Source organism: Stegodyphus dumicola, chromosome 8, assembly GCF_044657685.1.
Source record: "Stegodyphus dumicola isolate Sdum_Otavi_A_Nest chromosome 8, ASM4465768v1".
NCBI classification, from domain to species: domain Eukaryota; kingdom Metazoa; phylum Arthropoda; class Arachnida; order Araneae; family Eresidae; genus Stegodyphus; species Stegodyphus dumicola.
The window spans coordinates 155,381,447-155,395,224 of NC_140775.1; the positions used below are offsets into that span (position 1 = coordinate 155,381,447).

At 31.6% G+C, this 13,778-nt stretch overlaps 1 protein-coding gene and 1 long non-coding RNA gene across 2 annotated transcripts in view; one reads left to right on the plus strand and one right to left on the minus strand.

Moving 5' to 3' along the window:
* LOC118187761 (dual oxidase-like) overlaps window positions 1-11,731 on the minus strand; it is a 280,493-nt gene extending 268,762 nt beyond the window's left edge. Inside the window, exon 1 of the mRNA XM_085822620.1 lies at window positions 11,329-11,731. Within this exon, the coding sequence (XP_085678746.1) occupies window positions 11,329-11,410 (82 nt within the window). The 5' untranslated portion in view covers window positions 11,411-11,731. The remainder of the gene's footprint in view (window positions 1-11,328) is intronic.
* The window catches only part of LOC118190976 (uncharacterized), a 75,368-nt gene that overhangs the window by 49,514 nt on the left and 12,076 nt on the right, over window positions 1-13,778 (plus strand). The window contains exon 2 of the long non-coding RNA XR_015042770.1: window positions 3,000-3,090. This is a non-coding gene — a long non-coding RNA (uncharacterized LOC118190976). The remainder of the gene's footprint in view (window positions 1-2,999; window positions 3,091-13,778) is intronic.

Here is a 13,778-nt window from a genome sequence, read left to right on the forward strand (position 1 = left end):
TTCATAGGAATGTTGGTGGTTTTTTCCATGTGCAGTTTTCTTGAATTCAAGCCAATGTCATTTAAGATAGCTACCACGAGAGCCTTTCTTCATGAAAACATGTTTTAATCGATTAAACAAAAAAGGTCATTACCATTGGTATAAACATTTAATTAATTATATTTGCATAATGCTCAGGTTTTTCATTTTGGGATGTAATTTACAACAAAATTTGAGAAACTTTTGAAACTTTGTTTCATGTTCAGTGATATTGAAAACTAATTCATTTCTTTTGAGCTGTAATGTGTTTTCAGGTTTGAAACCACTTAAAGAAACTCTATTCATGCTTAGTTCAGGATGTCTAGGCGTGAATATAAGACTGAATAAGTGAAATTAATTTTCTCTTATTTCAGAAGGTAACTCGCATTCTTTTAATTTCGTTTTTACTTGAATTTTGGAATTGTCGGGAAAGGTAAAAAGGAATTTTGCCGCTAATTAAAACCTGATAAGTTTTTAATAAAGCTTATATACAAAATATATTAATACCTAAAAATAAACCCGACATTAGTCTGCTCATCAAAAAGAGCAGGGTTTCATTCAATTTATTCAAAAACGCCGACTTATGAATCACAAATATCAACAATAGCCCACATTTCTTCGATACAGATATTCGTTTAAACGCATTTTTATAATATCCAAAAAATGAAAATAATAATAATAAAAAAACCTGAAGGCTTTCAGATTTTATATTACACCCAAAGAGGCGTTTTTTAACGTTTTGTGTGTTATTTATTTATTAAATATCATGTTCTTCACATTTAAACCATAAAATTATATCACAATATCACAAAGTATTTAAAATGCATATCTTTAGATTTTGCGATACACTGTCTCGCTCGCTGGTATTTTTATTTTCCCCGTATAGTGTGGCCATTGCTCGCTTTGAAATCGTTGAGTTTCTGAATCAAAAAGTCATAAATGCTTTACAAAATATGAAATCGATAATAAAACATATTCGGGTGGAGATGTACGTTATTCAGAATTTGATGGCTCTAAGTACCGTTGTTTTATTACCCCATACATACATTTACGCAGATTCTTCATTATTTAATTTCTTAAATATAATATAGGGCTCTAATATTTGGTGGTAACAATTTAAAAAGTGATTCGCCGTTTTTAGTGAATTAGCGCAAATGCCAAAACGAAATTAATTTACCTTCTGGGCTAACGATCGTTTTGAGCTAATAAATAAATTTATCATTATAAACTGGCAATAAAACATCAATGTGCCTATATTTGCAGAGGGGAAAAATTAGAGAGAGTTAAGTTTTCAAATGAAATATGCCATTATTAATTTTGTTAATTTGGGGACAATATTATGATAAAATCGAGGGATACCAAATTTGGAACTCACCTTACATTTTAGAGAATAATAATAAAAACACACATAGAGAATGTGAAGTTTTTATAATCGCGTTAACATCATCATTGTTTTCCGATAGACCAGGCTTGACCATGAAGAGGAAAAATTTATAATCATTTAGCTACTATTTCGATTAAAAAAAGGAATTTATTCTTTTAGAGTTAAATCGGAATGAATATTAAATTGTACATGAGTTAGATTTTTAAAAATAACTGCATTTTGGTTAACTTCACGTAATTTAAATCTTTAAAACTAAACCCAACTGGTTAACTTTACGTAATTAAATATTAAAAAATAAGTACCATTGTTTTGTTTTACTTCACGTAACTTCTAAGCCTGGAATATGTTTTGTGAAGCATGGAATTTTTATTCATAATGACATATACTTCCTCTTTCTTCATTAATACAGCGTCCCTATGTTACAAAATTCAATACAAATTACAAAATCGCCTTTCTCTTTGCGTTTTTGTAATATTATTTTGTAATGTAAAGATTCGATTTTCACTGATCACCTACAAAACTAAGAACATGTGAAAATTCTTTGTTAACTATCGATAAAAACCTCATGTTAATTCATGTTATTAACATGAAGTCATTACCATAAGGTTATTAACATCTATTATTTATGTATAAAAGAGATTACCTTTTAACATCATTCTTATATCAGCCAAAACTCTATAAATGTTTTCGGATATATTTTATTTATTATCTGCAAAATATATTGCATTATTTTTTAATCATTACTTAAAAAAATATGTTTATGACTAATATTCATACATCCTGTCTTCTATAAAAAAAAGATTACTTTATAAAAAAATTACAAATTAATTATTTTTACGACTTTAATAACTACTGAATAAAAATAGTGTGCATATCATGTAAAAATGATTCAAATATTGTGCTTATAAATTTAAGCATGGATATATAACTGATGGTAAGAAAAATGCGGGAAGGGGGGATTTTGGGGGTAGCCGGTAACAATGCTCATCATCTTTTTCCATATAAAATATAAGATGTTAGATCATTGAAAAGTGTGCCGCAGTTTTAGAAAATTATAGGGAACACATCACAGTGATCTGTTGCTTGAATTTGCTGACCAGTTTTGATAAACTATTAGCGTTAGTGTAATTAATTGCTCCCGCGTCGAATATTAAGTCTACATGAAAAGACATATGGTACCATAAAATGAAAAATTAAACAAACTTTGGAGTAGCTCTTACATGAATCTTTAGTAACAGAGGTAAGGTACCTTCCTCTAACTTAAAATATATATATATATATATATATTCTTGTTTTTTTATCTTAATTTTAAAGGACTATATTATTTAAAGCAACTTAATATTCATAAAAATAAGGTTTCTTTTATCCTTTGTATGTTAGCATGGCCAGTTTTAGCCAATTAAATTTAGTTTTATGATAGTTTATCTCTGCGAACTCAAAATGGTTTGATGACGAATAGGCATGAACTCAATGTTACGTAACATTCTCATTCCAAAGCCATTTTTTATTGTCGTCTACGCCCAGAAAGCCTGGATTTTAAGAAGCTTTAAACTTAATTTAGTTACAATTCCTCACAATTTTGTTTTCCCCTTTATAGAAACAAATGCATTAAGAAGACTCTTGAAAGAACGCTGATTGTTGAAGCAGGAGTATTATAGCCGGGCTCTGCCCAACCCTTTAAAATGAAGGTTAGTAGCACTGTTATTATTTTTTTCATAAAATAGATTTGATTATCGTCTTGTTTTGTTCTCGATGCCGAGAATCTACAAAAGAGGAAAAGATAACAATTCTTATAAACAAAAATTTTTGAAGAGTACGTTGAAAAAAATGTGTTGTTGTTGCTGTGACTTATCTCACTTGTCTGACAGTAATATCAGAACAAGCCCACGAAATTCATCGGGGCAAGGAGAGCAAGCTTGTGCCTGACGTTGGCAAGAACTTTCAGCACCATATAGGTGAGAGTACGACTTTGCTCAGTTAGGCCACCAATTTTGATGCAGAGCACCCCGGGAGAGGACAGGTTCGAGGGTTTCCCACCCCTCTTCGCCTCCCACCAGCAACTCGAGAGGACTTTTAGCTCCCCGAGTATTCAGTGCCCACTATGCCGCACAGACACTGTACATTTACAGACACCCATGCCTTCTCCGAGATACAAGGATGTACAAGACCCGGATGTACCGACATACGTACTTCGGTACGGTAGTCAGCGCTGCTAACCACTTAACCCGTTGGGAGGCTGAAAAAATTTTTAATCTAAGAAGCAAATAAAAGAAAAAGAAATGGCTTTTAGAATATCAAAATTTATCATAAAGAGGACAAAGGCATTTTTTTCCATTCCTCCTTTATTAACTTTCCGATTATTTATCCATGCTCAGTTTTATTCGAAAGGGTAAGGAACTGTGACCAAATAACTAATTTCAGGTTAATTTATTTTTCCTTTTTAACTCTGTTTTTCTCAATTTGCCATAATGCTTAAGTTGTTTTTATTTAAAAATAAGGCATTCATGTCGATACAGGACTATATTTTTAATTGCATTTATTATATATAAATGTTTTCTATTTCTTGGTACACTTTTAATACAACACTCTTTTGGCAAAGAAAACAAAATTCAAATTTGCAGCTGTTAATTGTATTAAGATGAAATTAACTAAGCATTTTTTACAACTGTGCCTTTAACTAATAAGTACCTTTTTAATGAAAAAACTATTTCAAGATAAATAAATAACATGCAAGGAAGTAAAAAAAAATGGCTCAAAATATAGCATCATTCTTCTGATAAATAACGCTTGATTTCTAATGGAACCTTACAAGTTGACCCTCAAAAGAGGAGAAAGAGCTTTTCATTTTCAATTCGGAAAAAAAAGAAAAAAAGAACAAGAACAAGGGAAAAAAACAAAACAAGAAAATCAAGATTTGCGTATTACTTTTCCTTTCATTTTCAAACTGCAAAAAATCCTTCATTTATCTTGCGTTTATTATCTTTAGTATGCAGTCTGCAGTGAACGATTTTGTTCATAACTATTTCACGAAACTAGGGTTCGTTTTCAGAAGTTCTTCAAATGAAAATAAATTTTCAGTTTATGTAAGTAATTTTTCTCAACCATTCTGACCTTCTCTATTCCTCAACTTCCTGTTGATCTACGTTTTAATTAAACTAAATATATCCTTTTATGTGCTGTAAAGATACATTAAATTTTCCTAAGAACTAACTGATGAATCTTCAATCATTTTCGTCCTTTCTGAGATAGTAAATTAAACTAACGTAATTTTCAGATAAAAAATAACTGGATTCCAGTTATACAAAGTGTTCTTATTTTAATTACCGGAAAACAAAATAAAATTGAAACGTAATTTTGCAAAATAACTGGACATAATTTATATCGATATAATTTTTATGTCAAGAAATTTCACTTGTTTTAATTTTTGCGAATGACAACAGGAAGCTTATCTTAGAAGACAAGCAACAAAAATCAGCATTATATTTATAAATTTTCTAGGACTAGTTTCGATGCTTTAACTAAAGAACCATTTGAATCAGCTGCCAAAGTGCAAAATGCAAAACACCCCAAGTTTTTGCACTTTGGCAGCTGAGGAAATTGGTTCGGTAGCTAAATCATCGAAACTACTCGTGGAAAATTTGCAAATATACTGATTTTTATTGTTTGACTTCTAAAACAATCGTTGTTCGGCGTGTAACCTAAATAGAAAGCTTGTTTGTTTACAGACAAAATGGCATCATGTAGTAAAAACGCAATATGCGTTCTTTGGTTACGGGGAAATGAAATCTTTGAAAAAGTTCCGAGGCGATTCGACATGAATTTAATAAAGCAGCACCAACGGAACAATCAATTAAAAGATAATTAAAACAGTTTCGAGGGAACGCACATGTTTTGTATTAAGGAAATGCAGGTAGACCAAGAATCAGTGATGAAAATGCTTCCGCCATTTGAGATATTTGTGCATAATCCAAGAATATCCATTTGCCTTACCAGCCTACGAATAGGAATTCACAGGAAGACTTTAAAATTTTCTTGAATGGTTGAAACTGACATCGTATAAATTGCAGATTTGTCAACATATCAAACCTAATGCTGCAGTTGTTCGTAAGAAATTTTCGATAGGCATTCTTTACCCTATTAGCAATGACGATCAGTTCCTTCAGAAAATCGTGTACAAGGACAAAGCGACGTTGCATACTTCAGGAGAGGTTAGTCGACTTAATTTCAAGATTTCAGCATAAAAAAACCCGCATTGTATAAGGGGAAATGAACGAGGTAGCAATGAAATTAACTTTTGATGTGCACTAACTCGTAACAAAGTAATTGGTTCCTTTTTCTCCGAGTCATCAATTTATTCCGGCATTTATTTTGATTTGTTGAGACTGTTTGATGCACCGCAATTAGAAGAAATGCACCCATTTTTTTTTTTTTTCCAACAGAATGGGAACCCTGTCATTCGGCTACTAATGTGTGTGAGCTCTTTTATGAAACATCCCCAGATCGTTGGATTGGTAGAGGTGGACCAATTTTATACCAAACCGTTTTCCGGATGTCATATTGCTTGACTTCTTTCTTTCGAGATAAGTGAAGAACCGAATTTATATTGCAGTAGCTTCGAAGATTCGTTATCTCGATTCGTGATTCGCTGCATCGAAAAGTTAATAAATCGAATCACCAGAGAAACAACTACCGTGAGTTCGTAAATGCTTAATAACTTCAGGAGAGGGATCGAGAACAGACTTGATATACTCTGAGCAGGCCCACCAGCGGTCGAGCGATAAACACTGGTAAAAAGTCGCTGAACACTGGTAGTTCGGTTCGAGGTTCGAATCCCGCGAACGGGCTGGCTGCATGGGCGTTTTCGTGGTTTTCCCCATGCGTAACGTGTATACCAGCCAGTTACCCTTAGGAAGTCCTCCACGAAGGCATCCCTCCCCTTAGGCAGATAGCCCTCGAGGCTTTGCCATAATCACACACACACATTCTCTGAGCAACTAATGGTGCTCATGTTTTGAAGTGTAGTATTATAAAATTACTTGGAGTGCTGAACAAAAGTCGGTCAGTCTTTTTACTGTACCTCTTGTTATGTATTATTTAAAACGTATCTTTATCCAGTAAATAAATTATAGACACCTAGTATATCCTCGAGAAAGCTCTCTGAGAGATTCTGGATGAAAATAAAAATTCAAGACAAGTTTAAAAATGAGAACTAATAAAAACAAAATTAAAAACAAAAATGTCCTTAAAATTTTTTTAACGGCAGTTTGGTCTCAGAACGTAATAAATAAGAAATTTCGTCACCCAAATTCTTTTAAAAATAACGTTTTTAGCGTGTAATACCCGTAGTGAAAGTAAGCGTCGCGCGTTTTAATTAGTTCCTTGCTACAGAATATCTATGCCTAAGGCTATAATAGCGAACGTAAATGAAACAGGCGCGTTACTTGTGAAACGGTACACCAGTTGCGCTATCTGTTGGGATAAAGCCAAGTGATTATTCTCTTTTACGAAATCATCTTTCCAGTTTCTGTTTGAAAAGCATGAAATGAAATGCGGACGCAAGAGAGAAACCTATTGGCAAATATAAACTCCTATTCCTTGGAAACGCTCAGTGAGATTCACGAATTCTTCGACAACGGAATAAATAATTTTGTAGAATATTTCTAATATTACAATTATCTATTCTCTAAATTCTTTATTTATTTATCGCGTGAACGTAAACAACATCTTATGCGAGAGAAATTTCTAACAATGACATGAAGATTTTAAAGTAAACAGAAACCAAAGATATGAATTTCCTAGGAAACGTTTTAAAGAGCAGCATAAAATAAAAGCAGAAACTTGAGAAACAAACAAAATTAAGCAGCAGTAATGAGAAAAATAACTAAAAGCGCCGTAAAATCTTAATCTAAATAACGATACTCTACTATTCAAATAAAAACATAAATAACAGTTAGTGCACGGTTTAAAAAGAGACAGTATAACTAATAAAATGGCGAAACATGAAAAAATTTAAATGATAATGAAGAAACTGAAAATTACGGCATTGTATTTTTATTATAAGGATTATATATGGTCCGGTCATCAGCTATAATAAATCAGAAAAAAAAATAGTCCCTTAGGAACAAAGTAGTTTTGGATTAAATAAAAACATTATAAGCTTGCAATGCCAAAAATAGGAAACTTCATTTTTTCCTATCCCCTCCCTCCCTTATTCCTATATCCATTAGCTTTTTTCCTAATTCTTTGTTCCAGACTAATAGGGAAACAGATGTATATTATTTGAGATCTACCAGAAAAATAATTGTTATGTGAAAATTATGACAGGTATATTTATTATTAGAGATATAAGGAATATATATGGTCCCGAGCCAGTCATCAGCCATACTAAATCGGGGGGGGGGAAATGAAACATATAAGCGTGCAATGCCAAAAATAGGAATCTTCACTTGTTTCCTCCCCTCTCCCTCACTTATTTCTATATACATTCGACAGTTTCCTGATTCTTTGCTCTAGACCAGGGCTTCTTAAACTTTTTTCAGTCGCGACCCCTTTTTATCACTGAGATTTTTTTTTTTTTTTTTTTTTTTTTTTTTTTGTGACTCCAGGACCCCATAGTATTTACGAAAATTTTGGAGGACCCCCATAAGCATTGCGCAAATCCGACATAGGCGTTAGTGAAACTGTCAATTTTTTTAAAATTGTATTGTAATATATGTACTATTGCAGCACTTTAACATATTATTGCAGGTCATTAAGTTCTAATTTTAAGACGTAGAACAATGTGAAAATTTTAAATACGTAACAAACGAACAGCGTCACGCGCAAATCAAGTAAAATGAATGTTTATATTATAAAGCTTCGAAACTGCTTCGTTTTTTTCTTTGTCAGTATTGCCTTATTTTTATTTTCAGATGCATTGTGTAAAAATATTCGGTAATTATAAAATTATTATAATAAGATAAAGAAATATCAAAACCACTAAATTTTTCGCGACCTCTTGCTGCAGGTCCAGCGACCTCCACGCGGTTCGTGACCCACAGTTTAAGAAACTCTGCTCTAGACTAATAGAGAAACATATGTATATTATTTGATATCTACCAAAAAATTGTTATGTGAAATTCAATACTTGACTTTTCTCAAAATGGCAACCCTTTAAATACACTTATACCGTAATTTTGCAGATTTGTGGTTTTGGCGTTGTGCCGAAGATTTGTATAAAAAAATTTTCCAAGAAGCAAATTTGATTAGTTTTTGTCCTTCTTTATTTCACTTTTATCGCAATGAAAAAAATAAATCAGATTTGGGAGAACGAATGGAATCCAAGATAGAAGAATAGATGAATTAAGTAATGTAATAAACGGCAAAGATATCTCATTATCCTCCGTTTAAATTAATGCATTTCGCACCTTATTACTAAGAGATATATAGCTGTTCTTCAGACAACTAGGTTTGCGGTGAAAGCGACAAACGACAGCACTGCATTTTTTCATGTTCGTTAACGCAAGCAGCAGTAGACTGCTAGACAAACTATAAACGAGCTAGAGTTCCGAAAATTTTATAAACACTCCCAAGCTCTGTTATAAGATCAATAATATTGTCAAATACCTTTCGGAACAAGGCTAAGACATTTGTGATTGATAGCTGTTACAAAACAAGTCTTTATCTTAGGTCACATCCCTTTCAAAATAATAACTATATTGTTACTGTTTTGAAAGATAGCAATGAGCCCACTAGGACGTTCCAGTGGGACATTCTCTGGAGCATCGCGAGCAGTAGCTTTATCCCATATGGTAAAGTCCTGCAGTAGCGTATGGTTTTTCTTATCCTACCCTGAGATACAAATTCAAAAGGACATTATTTAGGATAACGACGTAAATTACTTTCAGAAAACATTTTTATTGGATTTTCAGCTAGAAATGCATCTGTTACTCAATTAAAGAACATTCTAATTAGTACCTTTAAATTAAAATACTCTTTCAAAATAAGTATATAACATGCAAATAAGTAAAAAATTAGTCCACGGTTTTTTGACAAAAAGCGCTCGGTTTCTAGGAACCTTTGTAAAGTGACCTTCAAAATACTGTAAGAAAAAGCTTTTTTACTTTCAACTCGAAATTTAAAAAAACAACAAGAAAATATATTTGCATATTACTTTCCCTTTCATTTTCTAACTGCAACAAAAACAAAAAAAATCTTTCATTTGATTTGCATTTATTATCTTCATAAAAGCATTCTACAATGAACTATTTGGTTTTTAACTGCTTCACGAAATTATGACTTGTTTTCAGAATTTCATCGAATGCAGCTAAACTAATTGAATTTTTTGTGCGTTTCATTTAATTACATTAAATTTACCAAAGAACTTACTTCTGAATTTCCGGAATTACGTCATCATCCTCTCGAAAGAATAAATTTTAATAATAGTAAAGCAGGGTGCTAAAATATTAGTCAATTTCCCATCTTCTATATAATTTTCACTCTAATATAAAATTTTGGGGGAAATTTAGAGAGGACATCGGAATGACGACATTTGTAAACTATAAATAAAATGAAAATAATCAGACCCACATTTTTTTTTATCTTTTCCACACTTTGAATGTTAAGTATCTTTCGTGTGGGATTTCTTCAGAACTAAAATTCCCGATGCAGAGTACATTGAAATGAATAGTCTAGTAACATTTTTCATAGAACTCTTAGACTACTGTATTAATATAGTTTTTTTCAGTTGTTTATTCTTTCAAATGAACGAGAGAAACAAACAACATTCTAGGAAGAAAAGAAGCATATGGGGAAAAAAGTTAAGTAAACGCTATTTCTTAATATAAAGAGAAGAAAATATTCTTTGGCTTGACTAGAGGAAGTAAATACGTAAAAAATAAATAAGCGCGACATACGGTCCTGCACGTTTAGCAAACCTACAGCTATATTTAAATTACTTTTCGGAATACTAGTTACTATAGTTTTTTTTTTTTTTTTTTTTTGATGATCTTTTATATACATCTTCATTAAAATGCAAAATTAAGTATTTATTGCCTTCCTTCTATATCAGTATATAATTCAAGAACTATTTCCTACTCAGTAAATAAAATCATCTCAGATATATGACTAAATCCTTCCACCCTAAAGAAACAGGAAACTTATGAGTCATCTACATGTGGTTCACGAGGCATCCAAAGTATTAAGCAATGACTAGGGAAGCCAAAGTCGAGTTTTAATATTTTAAGATAAATTCGAAATGTTTGTAAAATGTTATACCTATTTGGATAACCTACTGCATTATGCATAGGATGGTATATCAGAAAACAATATATCGTACAATAAGTATTTCAAATTAAATTTTGTGTTGCATTAATAGTTGTTACTCAAAGAATAGCTGTCTTTAGAGCAGTGTAAATTAAGAAATGTGATGAAATTTAAACGTATTACCTTTTAAAACGGTAATATAAATTAAATTGTAATAATTTATATTATCGTCACTATTTGCTATATATTAATTATATATTGTTATACGTTAATTATATATTGTAATAGTTAAAATAAATTCCTTAATGAACAAGATTTTTTAAATACGTTTTGTATTTTAATTTCAGAATTAACGAATAAAGATAGAATATTTAAAATAGGCATTAAATTTTAAAAACTGAAATTTTATCATACTGAAAAGTTTCGAAATTAATTCCAAACTTTAAAGTTTTACGGCAAAGAATGTTCTCTAGTTGTTTTGATTCTTGGCGATTGTCGTGTTTTAGAAGACTTAATTGATAGTGTGTTTTCGAGAAAAAAAAAAATATCGTTACTCAAAACATGTGCACAGACCATTCACGAAAAAAAAAAAAAAAAAAAAAAAAAAAAAAGCGCTTCTTACAAGGGAACAGCTGTAGAAACAATTCACACTCAAAAAGCAAAGAAAGAACAAAAGGACTCACCTGTGAATCTAGACGACACAACAAAGAAGATGAGAATCCCAAGAGTCACACCTAAACGAGGGCAACGAAGTCCAATTCCCATCACATAGAATCCAAGTCACAGTTCTCAACACACAAACACGGAAACAATCCACCACTTTCTTTTTACTTTTCACCCTTTCTCTTAGACTTTGCCTCGTTACCGAACACGGACCAAAAGGCTCTGGCTATTCTTTCTCATACGCGCGGAGATACGAAATAGTGGTCCGCACCTGTGGGAGATGAAACTGCTTCTGTCGACGGCCTAAGCAACTTCTCGTATGACCTACACAAGCATTCAGCCTTGTCGTCTTATAAACCGGTGGATTAACCACTTTGACGTCTACCTGGGGGAAACGCACATGCGCAAAAAGTGATTAGACTTCTTTTTTTATCCCCCCATATCTACTATATAATTTTCCAACTTTGATGCATCTTGCTGCGCATCCAATCTTAGCTGTATTATAGAACAAAGTAAGTAGTCTGACTTTTTAAAGAAATTTTCGACAGTTTTGCAAATTATTCTAAAGCTTTTCGTAGATTGTATCCTGCCGATATGAGTAAATATGAGTGAACCCGTAAAATATTACAAAAGACATTTATAATTATCTCCCACCTCTTTGTTGTAGTCGTAAATCTATTTTAAAAGAATATTTAAATTAAAGTAAATAGCGTCTCGAATGGAGGCAAATTTGAGATTTTTTTAAACAATGTTATTCAAGTAAAATTAAAATTTCTATCATGGCACGACATTTTTTTAAAACCAATGGGTGTTAGCGCAGGAAGGCTATAAATTTCGTTTTGGCATTTTGTGACGCTTCACTTCTTAAATTGTCGCCACCAAATATTATCGCCCTGTATTATATTTAAAGGAATTAAATAATGAAGAACACGCATAAATGTATGCATGTTCTCGTACTATGATAAAACAACGATACCTAGAGCCATCAAATTTTGAGTAACATACGTCTCCACCCGAATATGGGGCAGCCGGAATTTGTTTATTATCTAAAGCCTAAATCTGGAATTTGTTTTATTATTTATTTCATATTTTGTAAAACGTTAACGAAATTTTGATTAAAAAACTCAACGATTTCAAAGCAAGCAATAGCAACACCGCAAACTCAGGAAAAAAAAAAAAAAAAAAAAAAAAAAAAAAAAAGAACATTTCTATCTCCAACGCACGAGGCTCTGTATTGGAAATGCTAAAGATATGCTCATTCTAAAGTTATTTTGCGATACTGCTGTTGAATTGAATTTTATGATTTAAGTGCGAAGAAAATAATATTTAATAAATAAAGGTAACACACAAAACTTTAATAAAAAGCCTCTTTGGGCGTAATATAAAAATCTGAAAACTTTCAGATATTTTTTTTTTCTTTTTGGAGCATATTTGAATTGCTGGGTATATACCTTTTTGGCATGTCTTAGGAATATCTGCTCCAGCTCTCTTCATGTATGCTACTACTGTTTCCATGAAATTTTGATAATCCGAAGTAAATTCCTTTTTATTGACTCACGTTTTTAGGCTCCTTTTCCTTCGTATTGCTTTTAATAACGCTTAAAAAATCGATACCTGTAGCTTGGAGTACGCTGGAGGTGTAATTCGATTTAAATGCAAAATTAGCTGTCTTGTAATTTAATTAGTTGGCAACATCTTTCATAAAGGCTGGAAGCTAACAAAATATCTCCAATGTCTGATGAAAGGAATCAAACATTTTTCAGGGCGCTAATCTTAATAAATGAAGTCATTTACAGTCCCTGAAAAAAAAAAAAAAAAAAAAAAAAAAAAAAAAAGACTGATTTGGAAACATTGCTGTCGTCCTCTATGGGATATCATACCTTCATTTTCCATAAGAATATTTTATTCAAACATTCTTAGGGAATGTTGAATGATACTATTTAAGCTCACCACTCAGATTAGGATCAGCTATAAACTATGAATCATCATCTATGATGAGCTTCCACTTAGTTACGAATGAAATCAATAAGTTATAAATTTTAATGCGATTTTTTTTACATGAAATTCGTGATCTTTTTTTTTTTTTTTTTTTTTTCTTTTTTTTTTTTTTATTTATTTATTTATTTTTATTTTATTTTTGAAGCCATTGTTTTAATATAAGGTTTTAAGCCCAGATCTTCTCTTAATTCGAGATAACAGAAAATTTTGACGTCTTCAACTTCTGATTACTTTCGACGAATAGAAATGCATAGCTCCTTGAATAACTTCCGTTTGACTACTTTCGGGATTTGTTTGCTGCTTTTTCTCTTTTCCAAAATTTTAATTAATATCAAATCGTCCTTTCTCTTCATACTATTTCGAAGCTCGAGAGATCATCGCTTTTGATATTTGATGATTTTTATAGCGAATTTACTTCTTTGGGCATCTCCATTATAAAAGATAAATATTTTGTTCTTAATTGCTTTAGTTA